Genomic DNA, 23,180 nt, shown 5'->3' with positions numbered 1-23,180 from the left:
ATATTCCGAGGAATCTTCCGACGAACTTGGTATCCTCGGAGTTTCCTCAGAATTTAGTTTCCTCGGAATTCCATCGGAAATTTCCGAGGGATTTCCGAGGAGATATTTCCGAGGACTTTTTTCGTCGGTATGTCCTCGGAATAGCGTTATTCCGACGACATACCGACGATTTTTTCCCTCAGTATGCCAATGTTTTCTTGTAGTGATCGTCTTAAATCAGCCTTTTTTACTAAGTCAACTATTTTATTATAAGTCAACCGAAACTTATACATATACCAGCCGTAATGAAAGACGTATTCTTTTACGGCTGACTTAATGAAAACACGGAAGCGTATTCCTACGTGTCGCCGGATTTTTGCTTACGTCGCGTTAAAAAGTAATGGCATTCTCGTAAATATGTTTTTTTCTCATAATGTGGATAAAGGGCACGCTTGGTTCTGGTCATAAGTCCTAAAATATATAATATCTGAGTGAACTTCCCAACTCTATAAATCGCTTTAAACAACTCTAAACCTCTAAATTTCAAAAGCTGTTCCAGCTAACATTTATGGTTGCGGGAGGACAATTTTTTTAAAAAACTATATAAAAATAAAAATATTCCATTATAATTTTAAATTGAAAAAATAGAAGTATATATTTGATTTATATTATAAAAGTTTAAAACAAAAATATTTATATAATTTTTAAAAATTTAAAAATATAATTTAAATATAGAAATTTTATATTTGTTATAATAATATGATTTTTAACATTTTTATAATTATATAAAAATATGAATATTGTTAATTTATTATTTAACTATTGCTGCATTTGATAGTAACAAGTCATAATTATTCCGCAAACGCAACAATTTCTAACCATTGTACCAGTCGAACAGATCGTTTAATAACGTTTAAAACTGCAACTATCCACATTCACAAACGTCCGTAACTACGTCTGCAACCGTTAGGGTTACACCAGTTAGGCCCGAGTAAAATCCACACTAGCAAGGAATCGGAGAAAGTATACAGAAAATAAATTAATTTAACATATTTTTATTTTCCCATTTCTGTAGTAAACCATATGAGTATATTAATAGCATGTGTATATGCCCAAAATGAAGTAACATATTTCAAGGAATTATCTGTATGATCAATTGGATCTTGTCTACTTTTAATTAAAAGATGGGAGAGAAACTAGGTAAAAGACAATCCTGGAAAAGTGAATTAAGTTAAGGGCAATAAGACACAATTAAATTATAAGAGATATTGAGTTGTTACTTTCTTCTTTTTTTTTGTTATATGTGGATTGATATTAAACACCAAAAGTATAAAGATGTTCTATACACAATCATCTCATCTAAGTTAAGTATATAAACCTGAAGACCTAGTAGCAGTCCAAAATAGAATTGTCATGATCAATCAAATGGTAGTGACTTTTGTGCTCGGCATTCTAATCATACCAGCAATTGTCATCAATGGAGAGTTTTCAGATACTCATGATGCTAAAATAGATCTACTTTTAAAGAAACTCAACAAACCTGCTGTTAAATCCATCAAGGTTGATTAATTTTAGTCCTATAGAGAAAATTACTCCTAATTACACCAATCTCATTTGCGTTTAATTCTTACACACGTACGTCTTTTAATATATGCAGAGTCCATACGGAGGTATAATAGATTGTGTCCATATGAAGAATCATCCTATTTATGATCATCCTTTATTTAAAAACCACACTATTCAGGTCTGGATTTTTTTCCGGTTTTTAAGTTTCACTTTTTCTTGTTATGAACATATATATTATGTTCAATATAAGATTTTGATAATTTTGTATATAACTTTCTAATTCCAAAAGCATTACAAATAGTTGTGATACATAAGCACCCATGTCAAACTGTCAAACCCGGATTAGTAGAACTAAGATATGGTTTAATTTTCCTCTGTTTATATATAAATATTAATGTTATGTTTTAGATGAAACCAAGTGGTGACCACGATAAATGGAACAATGATACTTTAAATATAGACGACGAGAGTATAGTTACTCAACTCTGGACAATCAATGGAAAATGTCCCCAAAATACTATTCCAATCAGAAGAACGACAAGAGAAGATATTTTACGAGCGGAATCAATAGAAAGCTACGGCAAAAAATATCCCAACAACATTCCTCGAAGAAAACCAGCCAATTCGACTAATGAAATCCATGAGGTGCATTCCTTTATATGATTCAATAACCATTTGAAGACCATAGCTTTCTCTTTAGTCGTACATGTCTACAAATTTGTATTTTATAATTCATATATGTGTGTGAACATATATAGTATGCCACCCTCCGCGTAAATGGAATCTTTCGTGGAGCTGAAGCAGTTATAAATGTGTGGAAGCCTTATGTGCAAATGCCAAGAGAATTTAGCCTAGCACAAATGTGGCTTGAGGCGGGTCCTCCTTCTAACCTTAACACCATTGAATTTGGTTGGCAGGTCTTAGCTTCTTATTTCAGTTCCATATTTATAAATATATTATAGTATTCTCTTTGTAGTCTTTCACTAACCGCTATTTCTAATTAGGTCTATCCAGGACGTTATGGTGATGACAACGCTAGATTCTTTGTTTACTGGACTGTAAGTTGATAATATTATTTCACTTTGGCTATATTTTGTTGGAATATATACTTATAGATATGGTTATTGTTCTTTATGTATGTTTTCTAACATGGAAATAGGCAGATGGGTACCGTTCAGGCTGCTACAATCTTGATTGTCCAGGCTTTGTTCCTGTCAATCAAGCATATGTCTTAGGAGAACCTATTGGTCATGTTTCTACCTTAGGTGGTCAGCAATATGAGATTCCGACAACTATATGGAAGGCAAATATAATACAAAATTCTTTCAGAATATAACTACAACAATTATACTTACAGATATATTTCAAAGCTGAGAACTAATTTCTTTTTTTTTTTAATCATAGGATCCCCGGACAGGGAACTGGTGGTTGAAACTTAATCACCATGTATTTATCGGATATTGGCCTTCCATATTGTTCAATCATCTACGAAATGGGGCAACCGATATTACATGGGGAGGCGAAATAACAAATTATAGAGTTAATTTACAACATACAATGACAAACATGGGAAGTGGGGGTTTCGCATCGGAAGGATATGAAAGAGCCAGTTATTTTAGAAAACTTAAGATATATGATGAATGTAATACATGGAAACCAATTCATGATCGTGTTCCTGAATATTTCATTACCCAAGAGAGTTGTTACAATATAAGATATGCCTATGAAACTGACTGGGGGGATTATTTCTTTTATGGTGGTCCTGGTCGAAATCTGTATTGTACATGATTACATATTAACATGTTGTAGATGTAACTATGCCATTATCAGTCATCTATGTTATTTTCCACCATCATATAGTGTTAGTGATTTGCAAGTGATTATTAAATGATCCTTTTGGTCTTAACACCGATAAAACGCAATAAAAAATCATCAGATAGTTTAATGACTTGAATATTTAGTTGACTCTTTATATAAGTTTCTTGACTGGTTATCTCTCTAACATTAGAAACTTATAACATTTTTTGGGTTTAACTGTTCGAGAAACTTATAACATGGCAGTAGATATATAATTGAGTGTCGTCTAAACAGTTATACATAAAGAAAGGAACGGAAAAGAAACCAAAAGAGAGTGAATTTCCAGAATAAAAATATGAATCGGAAGGAGAGTACTCTGACATGGGAGAAAGGTGAACCTGGCTATGATGCTCTTCGACGAGTTAGAGATGAAAATGAAGTCCAAGGAGAGATAGAGATAGTGTGAGCGATGGAGAGTTTGACTGAGAGAAAAAAAAGAGAAAAAGAGAGAGAGAGCAGACGCGGTGAGATATCAGTGGGATACACTATGCAACAACGAGACCAAGAGACTACGGTTGATTGTTTTTTATTTTAGGGAAAATTAATACCTAAACTAATAGTTTTGTCCCTTTAGAAGAAAATCAAAATTTGTCACTTTTGGACCTTCACTACACTTTTTATATATAAAAATTCATCTCAATGTTTTTATACTGCAAAAATAGAGAAATTTACTAAAATGACACAAATTAATTGTGATATTACTAGAATGACTAATATTTTTAAAAAATTATTAGAATATTTTTTTTGTCGAAATTGTCTTTGCTCATAGTTATAACAAAAATATATATTACCAAAGTGCCCTTACAATTTAATCGTTGGCAGAATTATTTTCAAAAAAAAATCTATCGAGTAATAAGTTTGTTTATAAAATTTTTATAAAGAATAAATCTACTGTTAAAGTGGTGTTAGACTTTCTTAGAAGATTTATTTCCACGGAAGATTTAATTGTTCGATTTGAATAGAAAACCGATTTCTAAGGATATGTATGCCGAATAAGGTAGCAGATTTGTTATAAATGGTAGATTTTGTTGTCAACTTATTTTCTTATGTTCGACTTATTTTTTATGGCAGAATTATATATTTGACTTAAAAAAAATTTGTAGACTTTTTATTTTAAGTGGTGGCATACTATTTAATTTATATTTTGGCATATTTGGTGACGGAAATCTGAGAATATGTAAACCAAACTTAATTTAATGTTTAATTTCAACACGGTTTACATTAATTTCGAATTTGGTTTATTTTTAGGTTAGTCAAGATCAGAATTATGGAAACTTTTGGTAATTGTCGTCATCTCTTTCATCCATCTTTTCTTCCTTATCAAATTATCCCCTTTCATGGTGGTTTAATCACTTGTTGCAATCCTTATTGATTGGAGAAACATGGATCACATCAAAAAACGGCCAAGGAAGAAACACACATGTAGAATTTATAATTAGATGGGTGCATAATTCTAAAACATGTCCACTTAATTGATGAGTTTCAATTTAGTTTAAGGCTATGGTCATTAGATTTCATTTAGGTTGGTGCTACATTTGGTGGTATTACATTAGATTTACACGTTGGTCATTTGTCTTTGGCGGTACATTACATTTTATTTAGTTTTCTTTCCAGAAGTACATGCAAACGAGCCCTTATATTCATGTCAGACCATACAAGTGAAAGAAACCACATACAACCCTTATACATCCATCTGGGAACAAGCAAAACACTACAATTAACGGAAGACACTTCTATTGCTTTCATCTTTCACCTAGTATGAATGAGTAAATACATAATAACTTGGTAGGCTGCATCATGGTGCGGAGCTTTGCTGATTCAGAACCTCACCTCAGCTCGGCTGTTGGTCTGACGCGGGTTATGACTCATAACTTATGAGGAGACGCTAGGTCCCGCACCGTTTTCTGGCGGTAGACATTTCCCACTTCCCTTCTGGTCCTTGTGGTTCGATCACATGAACCCAACCATCAGTAAGCCCAACTGCAAATTGATTTGGCTCAAAGGGATGTGCTGCGATGAACCCCCCATCAGTAAGCCCCATAAAGATAAACAGATAAAACCAATCACTCAAGATCTTTATCTGAACATAGAGGGAACTTAAAAAAGGCAATGTAGCATACCTAGGAAACAAGTACATTCATAATATCAATATCTATTAAATAAAATTCATACTAATACGATTATATCTTCATTTGTATCTTGTTATAACAAAAATATTAAGTCATTGATCACAAAATTTTCAAAAAGATTTTTAACATTTTTTTTGTAATTAAAAGTTGTTTTAAGAAATTCAAAATATAACATATAAGAAAAAATCAAAATTTTTTATTATATGGTTAATGTGATTATTTAATTTCTTTTAATAATATAAAATTAAAAAAATGAAAAAGGATGAATTTTTTTATCAAATCTTTATTATTAATAATCATTAACTACCATATATATATTGATCATATTAGGTAACTCCATAGCGTTTATTTAAGAGAGAAAATACACGCTTTTTTATATTTTTGGTTAATATAATGTTTCCTAGTAATTGGACTTTAGACCAAAATTTTTTCAATTGATTGTAAAGCTGCTACATAAGATAAATTGTCATCTTAATTAACTGACAACTCAGCAATGACCTTTTGTAATTATTACAAACTTAATGTTACAATTTTTTACATATTTCTCGATTAATATATGTGGGATATTTGAAGGTAAATTTTAAGGATTGGAGTTTAAAATTTAAATCAAAAGCTATATACAGTTTTTCTTGTGGTATTGGTTAATTATGACTGAGTTCTATTTATTGATCTAATTCTGCCTAAAATTTTAAAATGTACGTAAATAAGAATATACTAAATTTTGTTGTATATATTATAGAAGAACTGATCAACTGCGTAAAGTCCACAATAGCAACATAACCAGAGAAAATAAATGTAAATATAAAATACATTAATTTAAGATATTTTCATTTTTCCTACCTGTAAAAACTATTCAATTCTTTTTTATAAATGATGCATGTTTTAGATGTTCACATATAATAATAAAGCATATTTTGCACTGATGTCATTTTTACAGCATTGAGCATTTGTACATAACATTCTTTTGATAGATCAATAAATTTGAAATTTCATCAAAAAAAATAATAAAGCATATTTTAAGTTATCAATATATATAAAGTTAATTTTTTTACTTCTTATGACAAGTGGCAGGAGGGTTTGATGACATGTGTCCCCATATATTTTTTGTTTTTATATTGTAGTTCCTTCTTTTTCTACTCTATTGCAATTTGACATAATATTTTCTAATTGTGCACTATAAACTTTTTAACACTAATCATTAATATATGAAGTTTTATAATTTATTTTATTGGTCAGTAAAATTGAAGATGAATAAAGAAAAAAATTAAATTATATAAATATATTTTAAATATTTTATTTATTCAGAACTAAAAAATAACATAAACTTTTATTATTTTATTATTTTTTACTATTTTCTATTATTTTATTACAAATTATAAAATTATTTGAATATTAAAAATTATAAAATAACTAAACAAAAAAACTAGAATACAACACATATTTAAACCTAAATCTCCGCATCACAAAGAAAAAACAAAATATTATAGTAGCATTAACTCAATAAAAGTCTGGAACACAAATGAACGCGATCAAACACCAATCCAGAAAACCAAAAAAAAAACAAATCAGAGGAAGAATAATCAACGATAGACCAAAGTCACCACGAAGCAGGAAAACACCTGCCTAAAGCACAACCACCAGCTAAGAGGTAAGAAAGACTTCAAAACCAAAACAACCACATACAAAGCGTCCATGCCAATAAAGAACTACAAAACTCTGAATAGAAGAGACCAAAGCTCCAACATACTAACTCCACACATCTATACGAAAGTATTACATTCAAGGTCACTTTTGCACATTTTATTACATGTTGAGACACTTTCAACTACTCACACACATTTTCACTCTTCCAATGCAACTTTACATTTTCCCAACCCACAAAAACCCGACACTGCCCTTTTTTATTATGAAAACTCAACCAATTAAGTTTAAATATTTTCTTTGTATTTTCACTTAAGAATAATTAAACTTAAACAGAAAAAAATTACTTCTTCTTTCTATTTTCTTCGCCGTTAATCTCTCTGAACAAAACAAAATCTTTTAAATCACGCTCTCCTCCACTTCAATCATCAAAGAACATAGCCTTTCCTTTGAATCCATCCCACATCTTCATTGCAGCTAAGAAATCACTCATCTTGGAATCTCGAACTTATCACCGAACTCCTCCACTGCTCTTGCACCTTCCGACGTTGCCGTTCTCGATCCATATAACCAGTCTCTTCTTCATCACATTGATTTTGGTTGACTAATCTCTCCGTTTTTGTTGGTGATCTGAGTTTCAAGGCCACCGAGTTAACTCGGTTTAGTCGGTTTAACGAGTCATCTGAACGAGTCAACCATTTACTATTATTTCTGGGTAAATCGTTTTATTGTCTTTCTACATGTTTTATCCTTTCTTTTTATTGAACTTGAATTGAGTGTATTTTGTGGTCAACTATTACGAAGATTCCCTAATAGATGTGGGCATTATGATGCTTTAGAGCCTCTGTGTGGATATTTTGGCTTCAGATCTTGCATCATTAGACAAAAAGACATGTGCTTTCATCTATGGCGTTTCCTACGCCGTTTTCCATCGTCTCCACAACCATTCTCTGCCGTCTCTGTCACCGCACCACCGTCTCCACCAACATTCTCTACCATCTCTGCCATAATTCTAACGTGCATACTCTGGTTTGTACACTGATGATTATAGGGTCGTATGTACATATCAATTTTTTTTTTTGAAAACTTGGTGTCGTTTTTTCATGTCATTATGAGTCTCCCTTGTTTGAATCAAAATTGATTTTTTATCCACTAAAAAGATTCCGATCTAGCATCTTTGAAGGTTCGTTTTTTATATGTCATTATGAGTCTCCCTTGTTTGAACAAACTAACCACTAGTTTTTCATTAATCATTAATGTGTCCCACATCCTCAACTGATGTTCATTTTGGTTGATTATTCCTTTTAAATTGGTCTATTCATAAAATCAGAAGTCTTTGCAACAAAACGTATGTGTACACCAAAAATTATATAATTTATACATGTGTACACCGACAAAACATTGTACACAATAAAGCTTGTACACATGTACAAACATATAACAACATCAATGTAAGCAACACGAAATCATTATGGTATCAAGTTTGTTTACTTAAAACCAGTAAACTTTATACTACTTGTACACATTCAGACAAATTATTCTTTTTAGATTGGTCTATTCATAAAATTAGAAGTTTTTGCAACAAAAACGTATGTGTACACCATATATACTTTGTACATGTGTACACCGATAAAACATTGTACACAATAAAAATTGTACACATGTACAAACATATAACAACATCAATGTAAGCAACACGAAATCGTTATGGTATCAAGTTTGTTTACTTAAAACCAGTAAAATTTATACTACTTGTACACATTCAGACAAATTATTCCTTTTAGATTGGTCTATTCATAAAATTAGAAGTTTTTGCAACAAAAACGTATGTGTACACCATATATAATTTGTACATGTGTATACCGACAAAACATTGTACACAATAAAGCTTGTACACATGTACAAACATATAACAACATCAATGTAAGCAACATATATAATCGTTTAAAATACAATTAGAAAAATGAAATGTTTGCGTAGACTAGCGGTAAAAGGGCTTTTCTTCCAACTCTCAGGCTCTAGGTTCTATTACCGGTATTGCTCATTTGTGCTAAATTTTTTTGAAGAGTGGCAATTTTGTAATTATGTCATCATCTTCATATTAGGGTTTCCCATGATTTCTGCAACTATATATCGGAGCCGCCATAGATTTTCTTCATGCATTTTTTTTATTTTTTTGGCGTTCTACCTCCAAACCTTACACATATTGCATACATTTCGATTAAAGCCAACACATGAGAAAAAAAAACAAAATTTCTCATAATTCTTGAGTTTTAACCTGTTACAATCAAAAATTCCCTAGGTTCTATTAGTGATATTCCGATTAACACCGTCTTCCTCGTCGCACCTGCTACTACTTCAGATTTATTCTTTCGACAGAACAATTAGCTGATGCTCTGTAGTGGGTGAAATTTGATAAAGAAAATATAAAAAGTCAAATATGTTTGTGTGGTTCACATTAAAAAAGGAAAAAGAAGCATTTTAATTTTTAAAGTGATTAAAATCTGAAAGCATGTGGGTTTGCTCTAATTGAAAAGAAGGTTTTTAGTTTCTTTTAGTTATGGGTAATGTGGTCTTTTCTCTTTAACAAACTACCTCAGGAGTAGAAATGTACCTAAAATGTAATAAAAAGAGAAAAAGTGACCGAGAGTGTTAATCACTCCATCTATACCAAAGAAAGCATGAGAAGAAGAAAAACAACCTAAAGAAGGAAGAATAGAAGCCAACCACAGAGAAACCAAAGCTCAAGTTTGAGACAAAAAATAATTTTCCAAACCCACAAAAACATACACGAAGGAAAATATTATCCAAACCTGGAGTGACAAACATGGCGAAATGGAAAGCCACCAAAGACGCAACCAGTGATGAAAATTGTAATGAGATAAAAGAACAAAAAGAGATAAAGAGACTACACAAAATCAGCAAACTGTGGAACACAAATGAACGCGATCAAAGACAACTCCAAAAAACCAAAAAAGCGGATCAGAGGAAGAATAATCACCGGAAGACCAAAGTTACCACGAAGCAGGAAAACACATGCCTAAAGCACAACCACTAGCTAAGAGATAAGAAGCACCTCACAAACAAAACAACCACACACAAGGCGCCAAGCCAATGAAGAACCACAAAGCTCTGAATAGAAGAGACGAAAGCTCCAAGAGATTAACTCCACGCACATATACCAAGGGAAGTATAAGAAGAAGAAATACAACCTAAAGGAGGAAGAATGGAAGCTAACCACAGAGAAACCAAAGCTCAAGGTTGAGACAAGAAATCTTCCAAGCCCACAAAACATACACAAATGAAAATACTATTCAAACCTGGAGTGGCAAACATGGCAAAATGGAGAGCCACCAGAGACGCAACCAGCAATGAGAAGTGCAACAAGATGAAGAACAAAAAGAGAAAAAGAGACTGGACAAAATCAGCAAACTGTGGAGCCAGCCTCGAATTATGAAGAGAACATAAAAATCAGATCACCAAAAACCAGATTTTGAAAACCAAGACGAGCAGAGACTTTCAACGGCAAGCCAACTACGAGGAAGATAACATAAAATACAACTAAAGTCTGACCCAACCCAAGGAGATGTAGTTCCTAAAATTAGCCAAATAAAAGGAAGAAGAGGATTAATATTGACCAAAACAGCGTACAACATCATGAGAAACAACCGCACAACTAGGAACTTATAAACCTTATCTACAACAAATATCAGATAATCTCACAAGAGAAAAAATGAGGAAAAACAAGAGAAACGAAACTGAGTCCTTTTCCGGTGATGGTAAGAAACACCCACACCGAAAATATAAACAAAATACATAGATGGTGACGCCTCAAATCAAAATATGCAGAGGCGGAAAAAATCTTAGGAGAATAATGTTCGACGTTGTTAAAAAAAGAACAATGTTCAAAATATAAAAATATGAAATACAATTTTGACGTTGAAACCGTTAATGTTAAAATTAAAAAAAATGTTTAAATGCAAATTTATTGAAATTTAATATGATTTACACCAGAAGCTCAATTCACCACTAATAATTACTATTATACACACAACAACACATTATTGAAAAGACAAATACATAATATATTAACCTATAACTTAATACTAGATAACACAATAAGATACTAAATCATGCTGTTCACAAATAAATATTAACCATATAATCACATCATTCAAAAATTTCATACTTAACGACAATAAAATAATATTTCGTGCGATGCGCATACACTCCCTAATTATCTATATTTTTGTGATTACTTATTTTCACAAATTTAAGTCGATAAGAATTCAATAAATGCAACTAAATTTTGAAATATATAATTAATCATTATTAATTAATAAAAATTCATGAAAAACAGAAAAAAATATCTTTTAAATTTATTTTTTCTATAAAAACATGCATCTTTATGAAACTAAAAGAGTATATGATTACATTAATTGCATGTATATATGTCCGGACTCAATTTCAATCCATAATAATACGCATTAACAAAATCTTGTCTACTTTAAATTAGAAGATTTGGTGAGAAATTAGATAAAAGACAATCATGGAAAAGTTATTTAAGTAAATGGCAAGAAGAAACAACTACAAGTATAATTATTTTGATTTGTTTTTCCTTAGCATTAGCTTCTTTTTTTTCTTAGTCGTTTTATTATTTAAATAAGAGGTAGTCTCTTAGTAAACAAAGAAGAATAGAATAACCAATAAAATAATTTCATATGAAATGATCCAGCTGTTCTACTAGCTAAAGAATATGCAATTGCATTCCGAATTCGAAATAGGTGAAAAATCGTGAAGGATCAAAAACTTCTTTATTGTGCAGCTATCTCCTTCAGCTTTGTAAAGAATTTTGGTCATGCATTAGGTTCCTTAACCATTGTAACCAAATCTTTATAGTATATTCTGAATTATTACTAAATATTATTATACATAATACCAAATTTGAAAATAATATATCTTTTTTTTATGCTTCAAGATTTTAATTTTGCTCATCTATTTAAAAGCTAATATCAACGTACAGTAATTATGAAAATTATTTATTTATCTAGATTCTTATAAAATTTTGATATTATTAAAAAGAATTGTATGCTAATATTTGGGAAAAGATATTGTACGATTTATTAAATTGCAATTTTAGAATTAAAAGTATTTAATAGTTGAATTAATCAATTAAATAATTAAGTTATTCAGTCGCATATTAGAGTGCATAAATAATATAACAATTCAAATTTAATAATATGTTTTTTAGGGGCTGTTTATTTCTCCACCCACATAAGCCATCTGGATAGAGATGAGAGTTTTGTTCGTTCAGATATTAAAAGTACATGTCATTCAGATGATTAAACCTAGTATCATTTTGTCACTCACGAAAAATGACAAAACCGCAAAAACCCATTTTCCCGCCAAAACCACAAAAATTATTTTCCCGCAAAAACAAAAAAAAATCATATTTTTCTCGCCAAAACAAAAAAATCTTGTTTTCCCGCAAAAACCAAAAAATTTTGTTTTCCAACAAAAACCAAAAATCTTGTTTCCTGTCAAAACTAAAAAAAATCATGTTCTCATATCAAAAGCGAAAATCAGATTTTTCCCACAAGACCCGAAAAAAACATTTTTCCGCCAAACCTGAATATTCACATTTTTCCACCAAACCCGAAAAATCTCGCTTTCCCGATGATACAAAAAAAAATCATGTTTTCCCGCGAGAGCTGGAATTTTTTTTTTCCGCTAACACAAGAAAAACATGTTTTTCGCTAAAACTTGTAAATGTTGTTTTTCGGCAAAAAATAAACAAAAATCTGACTTCCCGGCTAAAAACAAAAACACGCAGTTTCCCGCCAAAATTAAAAACTCGCGTTTTCCCGCAAAGAATGATAAAATCTCAATTTCCCGCAAAAAAAACAAAAAAAAAACTTTCACGTCAAAACTGGAAATTTTCATTCCCGCAAAACCCCTAAAATCTTATTTTTTCGCCAAAATCAAAACATCACGTTTTCCCAATAATATAATCTCGCGTTCCCGCTGAAAACGCTTTCCCGTCAAAACTCGAAATCTCTATTCTTGAAAAAATCATAAAAATCTTGTTTTCTCGCAAAAACCGAAAATCATATTTTCCCGCCAAAACAAAAAAAAATAGCATTTTCCCCAAAACCAAAAAAAAAATCGTGTTTTCCCGACAAAAACCAAAAAAACTCATTTTCTCGCAAAACCGAAAAATCTCATTGTCCCACCAAAACCAGAAAATCCCATTTTCTCGTCAAAACCGTAAAATCTTGTTTTCCCGCGAAAACAAAAAAAAAAGTTTTTCCTGCCAACATCAAAAATTGTGTTTTCCGCCTAAACTAAAAAAAAACATTTTTCCGCCAAAATCAAAAAAATTCATTTTCCAGCAAAACCGAAAAGTTTAATTTTAAAATAATTTCAGTGTAAATATATTTTATACTAAATAATAAAAGTCAATATATTTAAAATTATTATCAAACATATCAAAACATGGATATATAAGTAATTTGTTATGGATGAAAATGAAAATAAAGAAACGAACATAAATTTATCACAGATGAGACATCTGGATGGACAAACAAACAGTCACATAAAATCTGAATTGATCATCTGGATGGATCATACAAATGGATCGGGTGGATGGAGATGACAGAGGTGAAACAAACAGCCCCTTAATATATAGAGAGAAAGTAATGATTATATATAGAGAGAAAGTACCTTATGTCCTCAAAAGGAACAGAGTAAAAAAAAAAAAAACTAGACACTGAAAAGCACATTGTGCTACTAGGACACATTTTGGGTGTTGAAGACTTCTTTGACCCTTCAAAAATAAAACTAGACATGGACATTTCAATAAAAGACCATAATTTTCTGCTCAGTGGGTTTGAATTTTGAAAATACCAGATTCTGATTGGTGGACTCTTGAAGAAGTTGAGTATGTTTAATAAAAGGACTTCGGGCCCGTAAAAAATTATATTTTGTTAATAGTGTTTTTCTCTCTCCTAAACCTAATCTCATCTTCCGATAGCAAAAAGAACGGAGAAAATAACTGACAACGGAGAATTAAGTGGTGGATTCATGCGAAATCGATAATGACGGCGAAGAGAAAGCCATCAGGAAAAGAGATAGCCGATAGTGAGTTTTGTTTTTCCAATTTTGGTCAGTTTTAGTGTTTGTACGAAAGTGTGGCTTGAACTTGATAAGTGTGTGGGCATGTTGCATAGGTTGCGCCAAGATAGGAGGAATCAGTGAATGAAAGGTTACCGACGCGTCTGTTTCCGACCGACTGATTCCCGAGTAAGAGGAATAACTGTTATTTGTCGCTGGAGTACCTATTTCTGGTGAGTGATGTGCTAGAAGGGATCGACGAGATGGAGAGGCTGTTGGGTTCTTGCTTTGGATAGCTTTTTTAAGTTATCGGTGAGGAGGTGTAATTTCTCAGCGGAGGTGCTAGATGATGAGCATGATCATTAGGTAACTAGCTGAACACCTGTACACACGCTTAAGGTTGTACATATAACATGTGATGTACATGTGTACATTAGAAACGTAGGTGTACATATGTACAACTAATGATCTAGTTATATGTTTTTATGGTTTTTAGTGGCGGTGTGTATTGATTTCGTTTTGGTTTACCGTGTTTCCATGGTTGCAGGCTTGCAGTCGGCTTTGTTGGTCTGGTGTATGATAGAGTATGGGGAGGGCAAGGAGGATGGCTAGGTTCATGGTCTTATCTTGAGGATATAGATGGTTGTTTGTTCATGGACAAGAGTCATAAATCTTCATTTCTTTGAATCACAAAATTATATGCATGTTGATTTTACTTAATTAATCTTTTTGTTTTCATTTTCACAACACTCGTTTATATAACTTTATGTCTTTTAATAATGGATCTTATTATTTTCTTTTTATTTAATTACTAATTAATATTCATTGCAACGAAAGATAAATGAATGATGTATATCTGGAAATCGTATAAAGTTGTTGTATACATGGATATCATATAAAATTGATGTACACAACACACATGTACAACATAGACATCATAAAAAGTGGTGTACACATGGATATCATATAAAGTTGATGTACACATAAACATCATATTAAGTTACATGTTCTGGAAATCTTACAAAATATCAGATGAACCCATAATGATCGATGGTTGGGATTTTTGGAATTATCTGGACAAAAAAACATCTGATGAAGATGATGATGTGTTTAAAAGATATGATGAATCTGGATCATCTATCTTATTAAAACAGAAACTCGGGCTTAGCTTTTATTTTGTAAGTTTTTCAAACTAAATACATCTTTCTACATTATATTTAAACCCACACTAAATCAATAATATTCTTTTCTTCATACTACTATGTTTCCAAACAATATATTTTTATACTACTATTCATGTTTCCAATCAACACTATAGTTAATCATGAGTCCAAACAATATAAAATATAAGATTTCATCTTTTTAATAATTTCTTGCAATTTTCTTTCAAATTATTTAGATAAATTAAATAATTTGAAAATTCAAATAATTTATGAAACAACGAAAAGAAATAGAACTTATTTTTACAGGTTTACATACTATAAAAATTTTCAATCAATAATAAATCAATAAAATTAACAGATTATTTTATTTATCTTTCCTAAATAATGGTTATATCATTTATTTAAGTAACATAATAATTCAGTAACAGCCATTACATAAAAAAATATATAAACATTATACATTGTATAGTAAATATAACAACAAAGGCAATTATGAAAAAAATTCAAAATATATGTTATCTAAAGAAAAATGCTTAACACTAATTGTTAACAGCAAATTTAAACCGATTATAATATAAACTAAATTATTAACAAAATAAATTACACAAAACAATTATAATAAAATTAATTAAGCTATATAAAAATGAGTAATATGATCAAGAGATATATATATAGTTTTTACTTATTTTATATCTATAGTTTTCTCTATAAAGTTTTTGTAGAAACGTCATAATTTCATAAAATTGCAAAACAATAAACTTTAAAATTTGGATTAAGAAGTGACAAACTATGAAACTATAAAAATTTAAAAATCAAATTTGATTACATATCAGTCATCCATTGATTCAATCGGTTAGTCTCGGGTTTTAGTGATTTTTAAAATATGTATATTTTTAAAACTGTAAATCGAATTATCGGATCACCGGAATAACTGGTTTTACTGCGGGTTTGAGTCAAATTTAAAAGCACTGATTTAAATGCAAAAATATTTTAAATGCACAAAATTATTACAAATTAACAAAATATTTGTTAAGTTATTAAAACAATTTCATCATAAAATATTTCACGTTTTGCATAAAATATTATGCGCTTGCAAAGGACGGATCAAGATTTAATATATACATTATATGTTAACATAATAATGTCTTCATACTACATAAAATGATAGCTTTCATATACATATATGATAAGCTAACATAAGAGAATACATATTTTAATGTAAGCATCAAATCTAAGGATCATATTTATGCCCGCACAGTCGTGCATGCGATCCACCTATACTACATATAAACATTCATAATGATATATTACATATTCATAAATGATAGATTAACATATGTATGTCTTCATATTAACAAAAATGATAGCTTTCATATACATAAATAATAATTTAATAAAAGATAATACAACTGATAATCATAAATTATAGAGAAATGTAAACATCAAATCTAAGGATCATATTTAAGCCTGCATAAGCGTGCGGGCGCCGTCCACCTAGTTCATAATAAAGCTACAACCATAGATCTAATGGTCACAAAATGAAACATATATGTCTTGTCAAAATGTAGTAGAATTAATCTTGTCCTTCTGATAGGAGATAAGATGTGTGGCTGAGGTTAATTCCTGCTTATTCTCTAGTTAGGTCAATAAGCTTTAAAGTTATGGTTAGTATATTTTAGTTGATTCAATAGGTTGTTGAAAGAAAATATATGTGTAGCAATAAGTGACCTATTATGATATAAAAGATAAAAAGTGACCATGATTTTAATTATTTCCAGATTGTATTATTGTACACCTTTTCAAGTTAACAATCTCTATAATATTATTTGAGGAGTTAGTTTCTTATGTGTCGCTCTCACGTTAACTCTTTCGATGTTTGATTACAATGATACCCTTAATGAGTTAAAATATTACATTTAAAATACTATTGTTTATTTATTTATTTTAGTTTCCTTTTTAAAATTTTCCAAAAACTTTATACATATAACAAAAAGGAATTTTTTTATGATGTTAAAAAATTGAATTGAAAAACAAAAACATATGTATATATAATATGATTTCATAAAAAGTAAAGTTCAACAAAAAGTAATATTACATTTACAAAATATTTTTAAATAACATAAAATATACTTTTGAAGTCATAAAATACTTTCTTTATATCTATATTTTCTTAGATGAAAAATATAAATTTGTATATAATGTGATTTCATTAAACAATATTTACACAGATAATCTTTATATTAGAAAAAGAAATATTAATTTTAAAAAATACAAAAAAAATTAAAGTCATATAAATATTTTTATATATCTATCTACTTTCTTATATGATTACATAAAATAATTAAGTAACATAAACTGATATATGTTTAATTGACTAAAAATAGTTTATTATTAGTATTATTGAAATGTTTTATTTATTTTTCATATATGTAGTTGACTATAATATCTTTCAATTTCAACAAAAAAATCGATAAATATATTTTACTTATATAATATTATTTTCAAACACAATCACAAATTTGTTTACTGCTTATTTTTAAGAGATATTAAAAACTAAAAATAAAATTTAAAAATAAAAATCGGTTGATCACATAGTTACAAAATAGTTTAATGAGGTAGATATATTATATTTTATCATTATTAAAGTTATTTGTTTTTTAATACTAAATTTGATTTTAAATTTTATGTTTTTATGTTTGTGAAACTTAATAGAACCATAATTAAAATACCAAAGCAAATCTGAATTCTCATTTTTAAGATTAATTAAAATAAATTTCAGTTTACATTCAATAAATGAAAAGCATAAAGTTATTTAGAATTTATAAAATATTTTAATTATTATAAATATTGATATATGTTCATGAGCTTCCAAAAATGTATCAGCTACTTATGCATGTAATTTCCTATGGATCATCGCTTTATTTTCTATTTTTTTTTAAAACATCAACATATAATTTGATAAATATTATGAAAATACATGCACATTTAAATGATAAATAAAATTGATTTGATTTAACTTGATTATAATAAAAATAATTATACTTCGCTTTGAATTTGAAAAAATATATGTAACTCAATATACTCACAACATGAGTGACTCGACTAATCCAACTTATATCTAAAATCATAGATTTAACTACGATAAGAATATAAAATTTTATAAGAATAATAATTTATTTTATAAATATAAATCATAGGACAACTCAAAACATATTCAAAATGAAAATAAAATATTAACCACCTGTTACAATTTAGTTTTTTTTTTTAAATTTATATATATACATGAGACTTCAAAATATTATCGTTGTATTAATTTATGTAATTTGGAATCAAACACTTTAGTTTATTTTTTTAATTTTGTTCTAAGCACAATATATCTTGAGTTATACATAATATTCATTAAAAATATATTTACATATCTAAGACAATAACCACCTAAATGTAAATAAGAAATTAATCAAATTTTAATATATTTAGAATATAAAAAATTACAGTTGAATTCAGAGATAGAATCAAATTTACCCAAATGATAACGAAATCGACTATAAAAAAAAACAAAACCGATTGGATATAACATATATAAATCATATGTATAGTTAAATTAATAGAATATTATTAATATAAATGATGCATACAAATTACTAATTAATTTAAAATCAAAAATAAATAGCAATCAATTATTATAATATTTTTATTTTAGAAATATTTATACCCGTGCATGAGCACGGGAAAATCACCTAGTAAATTTTATATATCAATGAAACCCAACTAAGAGACTAAAAGCAACTTATGGTTTTTAATATATACACAATACCCAACAGCTGCATTTTTATGTATCCTTATGTCATAAACAACAACATACAATAATTTGACAAATCTCTTCAGATATCTCTTGCTCATATGAGTCAGAATTCTCTCTGAAGAAACAAATGTGCAGTGTCACCAACTTCTTACGCAATGTTCTTCCTGCTCTGTGACCAGAATGGTGTTGCGGGCTTGCGCTTTATGGCCTTGATACTGAACGGACTGTTCTTGTTCTGCAAATGAAATATTCAAAAAATTACCATTAATATGTTGTTTCCCTAAGAAGTGGGAGAAGCAAAACTTACCATTAAACAAGTTCCCTGATCAAGGTCACAAACGGGGTACTCGTGAGGGCAGCAACTATAGTTGTCATCACAACATGTGGCTGCTTCTAGTGGGCAACATCCCCAAGCAAGGCAATACTTTCCATAACCAAAAAGACAACAACAAGTGTTGCTCTCAGGACATGTGTAGTAACTGTCACATTGGGTCGGAGGCGTAACGGGAGATGGAGGTGAAGGTCCAGGGTTTGGTGGGTTTTGGCCATTCTTGATCGGATAAGAAGGCTCAACAGCGATTCCACATTTTCCTGCTGAAGACGCAATGTTGCGCTCCATCCTTATGTATCCGCTCTCTCCCCAACTTGTTCCCCATGAGTTTTTCACAATCCAATAGTCTTTGCCATTCTCTGTTCCGTATCCGATCGCCACAACTCCGTGGTCTAGATCTGTTCCACAAATTCCATCGAATATACCCTTTGGAAAGAAAAACGCATACAAACAGTTTAGTCAAATCATCAAACTCCTAAGAACTAAGAGAAAATGATTAAAATACATACCGAATCATAGAGCTGGAACGCACGACCACCACCCTCAATGGCGACGCTGATTGGTTGGTGAGAAAGTGCTTTCTTTAATGATTCTTCGCTGTTAGCCGGCACATCCTCATATGAATCGATTGTAACAACTTTAGCGTTTTTCTGCAGCAATAAACCAACAAAGGTGAAACAAAAATCATCCACAGGTTGTTTAGAATTATTATTAAAGAACAAAACACTAACTCTGGTCTGGTCACAACGTCCGTCAACACCCTTGTAAGGATAATCTTCCTCTGTATCGATTCCGCCGTTTTTTATAATGAACTCAAAAGCATAGTCCATGAGACCTCCGTTACAACCTTCATTGTATGAAGTGTCACAATCAACCAATTCTTGTTCAGACAAGGATATTAAGTCTCCTGTCACGATCTTGTTTATGCCCTCCACTGCTCCGATGGTTGAAAACGCCCAACAACTCCCTTCATTAATACAGAATTAAATTAGTTGATTCGTAAGTCATTAACATCAGCTCATGATAAACCATTAACATCAAACATAAACACACCTACTAATATCAAATTTCCTTATGAAAACAAACACAATCAATCACCAACTAGCTCAATATTTTGTGACTAAGCAAGTTAATGGTTCGAAAATAAGACCAAGAACATATTTAAGACTTACTCATCTTTGTCTCAACTTTAAAAAGAAAACAATCTGGTCTTAACTCGTAATATTTGTTTCATAAAACTTGGTTTTGTTGTTTCAGTGATAATTTAACTCAATATTTTTGTGGCTAAGCAAGTTAGTGACTACTCATTTGGTCTTAACGCGTAATATTTGCTTCATAAAAACTTATTTATTTTGTATTTTCAGGCATGCAAAATTATTTACTCAGTTTTTTTTTTTTTTTTTGAATTTGAAACAGAAATTATTTACTCTCAGTAAAAGTCACAAGTGGAGACTACTATGGGAACTCACACCCTCACACAGCATGCTTGGAAGGGGCAAATATGTCTTTCCCCACAAGTTCCAATACTTTCTGAACGAACCAGACAGATATTACTATATTTAGAAGTTAAAAAGAAAATATTTCTCACAAATAAAGAACTTACCGCAGCTTCCCTGATCTTTGACCTCAGCCACGGCACCTTCCTTCCTCCAGTCAACGCTCTCCGGGATAGCGTCACCTACACGCGCCTCGTAGCGAAGGCTAGTCTTCGTGGCTTTCCTCTTGAGCCTAGACCCGAGGTACATGGATCTATACTCATCGTTAGTGAGATCCGCGAACTTCGTAAGACCCAATCTGTAACTAAGATTCTTCCCGTTGTGTTCGTCTATGAAGCGGAGGTTGTCTTTAAAGATCTCGAACCGTCGATCTTTCTCTGTAAGAGAATTCTGAGCCTTCCCGTGTTTCACTACCCACTCCTCGTACAGTCTTGAAACTTCGACATCGCTTCTGGAAGAGACGGTGTGGTGGTTTTTGTCGTAGGAAATGATTGACATATCCATCGCTGATGATACCACGATCATCGCTAAGAAGAGGATCACGGTAGCTGAGTTAAGGAGCTTCATTTTTCTTCACTATTTTTCTTTGGAGAAGAAGAAAAGATGATGAAAGATACGATGGACAAGAGGTTGTGGTGTGGTATATATAAAGCCAAATGAGATAAGCCTAATAATTGTTTTTTTTTTTTAATAAATTTTTCGTTATTCTATTTTTGTGTTTGTTTTTGTTGCTCTTCTTATTAATTTCCAAAATAATGGTGACTAGTTCTGAATTTCACTAGAATGTCCAATTGAGATAGGAAAACTCATTTGTAATCTGCTCTGAACGCAAAGGATTAAAAGTGATATGAAACAAGTTGAACCCCAATCTACACCTAGCAAAATTTTAATTTTTTTTTCTTTTTTGAAAATAGATGATATACAAAAATAAATACAAACTCATAATAAATAAAAATAAAAATAATTAGATATTAATCTAACAGATGACAAAAAAAGATAGCTCAACCAGTTTTCGACTTGACCTGTAGTGTGAGTATCAATAAGACAATAACAATGGATGGATTGAGATATCTATCTAACATGTTTTTGTAGTGGTGTTCACTGTTTAGTACCTCCCCTTCGATTTCAGTTTAAGAAAATTTCTTCAAATAATATTTAAAGTGAAAGATAAAATATCAGCATCGGTATAATTTTCCAATCAACCATCTCAAATATATAATGTTAATATAGTTTGCTAATAAAAAAAGAAAATTAAAAAAAAAGAATAAATTTTTTGAATGTGAGTGTCAATTATAGGTTAGACAAAATATGAGAAGGAAGAGATGAGACGTCAAGTAGATCAGATCTGATTGGCAAGCCCCAAATGTCATGTCCACACAAATAGGAGCGCGTGAGATTCTTCTGATAATATAGATACTATGGATAAGTCTTACAAGTTACCTCATTAAAAATCATATTGCCGTCTGAAATTATTATACCGTATTTAAAATACTCAAATAGTTATATTTCCTAATTGGTTAGTTCAACTCTAATTTATGTTAGAGTTATTTTTGGGTTCATTTCATAGAGTGAATTTTACCGACCAATAACATTTTATTATTTTTGATATTTTAGAAAAGAAAATAAAATCTTTTGAAATTATATTATATTTTTAAAATAAAAAGTTAAAAAATAAATAAAAATAATAATATTTACAAAAAGAAAAAAAGTTTTAATTTTTTTTTAATGTTGTCAGCAAAACACTAAACGTTAAACCCTAAACCTTTGGGTAAATCCTAAACTCTTGGATAAATCCTAAACATTAAAACTTTAAATCTATAAATGTTTTAGTGTTTAGTGTTTTTTATTTAGAATTTATGATTTATCCAAAGATTTAAAGTTTACCTAAGAATTTAAAGTTTATGATTTAGGATTTATTGCTGATGACAATAAAAATATTTTTTTAACTACTATTATTTTTATTTGTTTATTTAATTTTTTATTTTAAAAATATAATATAATTTGAAATATTTTTTTTAATATTAAATATAAAATAAAAAAAATTTATTGGCCTGTAAACCCAAGAATATCTTTATATTGTGTACTCAAATTATTTAATAAATA

The 23,180-nt window shown here is 30.0% G+C and overlaps 2 protein-coding genes across 2 annotated transcripts; one reads left to right on the top strand and one right to left on the bottom strand.

Moving 5' to 3' along the window:
- Positions 1-962: 962 nt before the first annotated feature.
- On the top strand, positions 963-12,089 carry LOC106454046. The gene is made up of 7 exons (XM_022689496.2): positions 963-1,539; positions 1,637-1,723; positions 1,954-2,190; positions 2,304-2,462; positions 2,550-2,603; positions 2,705-2,848; positions 2,950-12,089. Exons 1-7 carry the CDS (start codon positions 1,393-1,395, stop codon positions 3,331-3,333), a joined length of 1,212 nt encoding a protein of 403 aa, XP_022545217.2. The 5' UTR covers positions 963-1,392; the 3' UTR covers positions 3,334-12,089.
- A 7,132-nt stretch (positions 12,090-19,221) lies between these two features.
- Positions 19,222-21,716, bottom strand: LOC106454047 (cysteine proteinase RD21A-like). The gene is made up of 5 exons (XM_013896230.3): positions 21,185-21,716; positions 20,313-20,548; positions 20,091-20,231; positions 19,558-20,007; positions 19,222-19,485 (listed from the first exon to the last, which is right to left on the bottom strand). Exons 1-5 carry the CDS (start codon positions 21,642-21,644, stop codon positions 19,399-19,401), a joined length of 1,374 nt encoding a protein of 457 aa, XP_013751684.2. The 5' UTR covers positions 21,645-21,716; the 3' UTR covers positions 19,222-19,398.
- Between the last annotated feature and the right edge of the window lie 1,464 nt (positions 21,717-23,180).

The sequence above is a fragment of the Brassica napus genome, chromosome A10, assembly GCF_020379485.1.
Source record: "Brassica napus cultivar Da-Ae chromosome A10, Da-Ae, whole genome shotgun sequence".
In the NCBI taxonomy this organism is placed as follows: domain Eukaryota; kingdom Viridiplantae; phylum Streptophyta; class Magnoliopsida; order Brassicales; family Brassicaceae; genus Brassica; species Brassica napus.
This window is presented reverse-complemented; position numbering and strand designations above follow the sequence as displayed.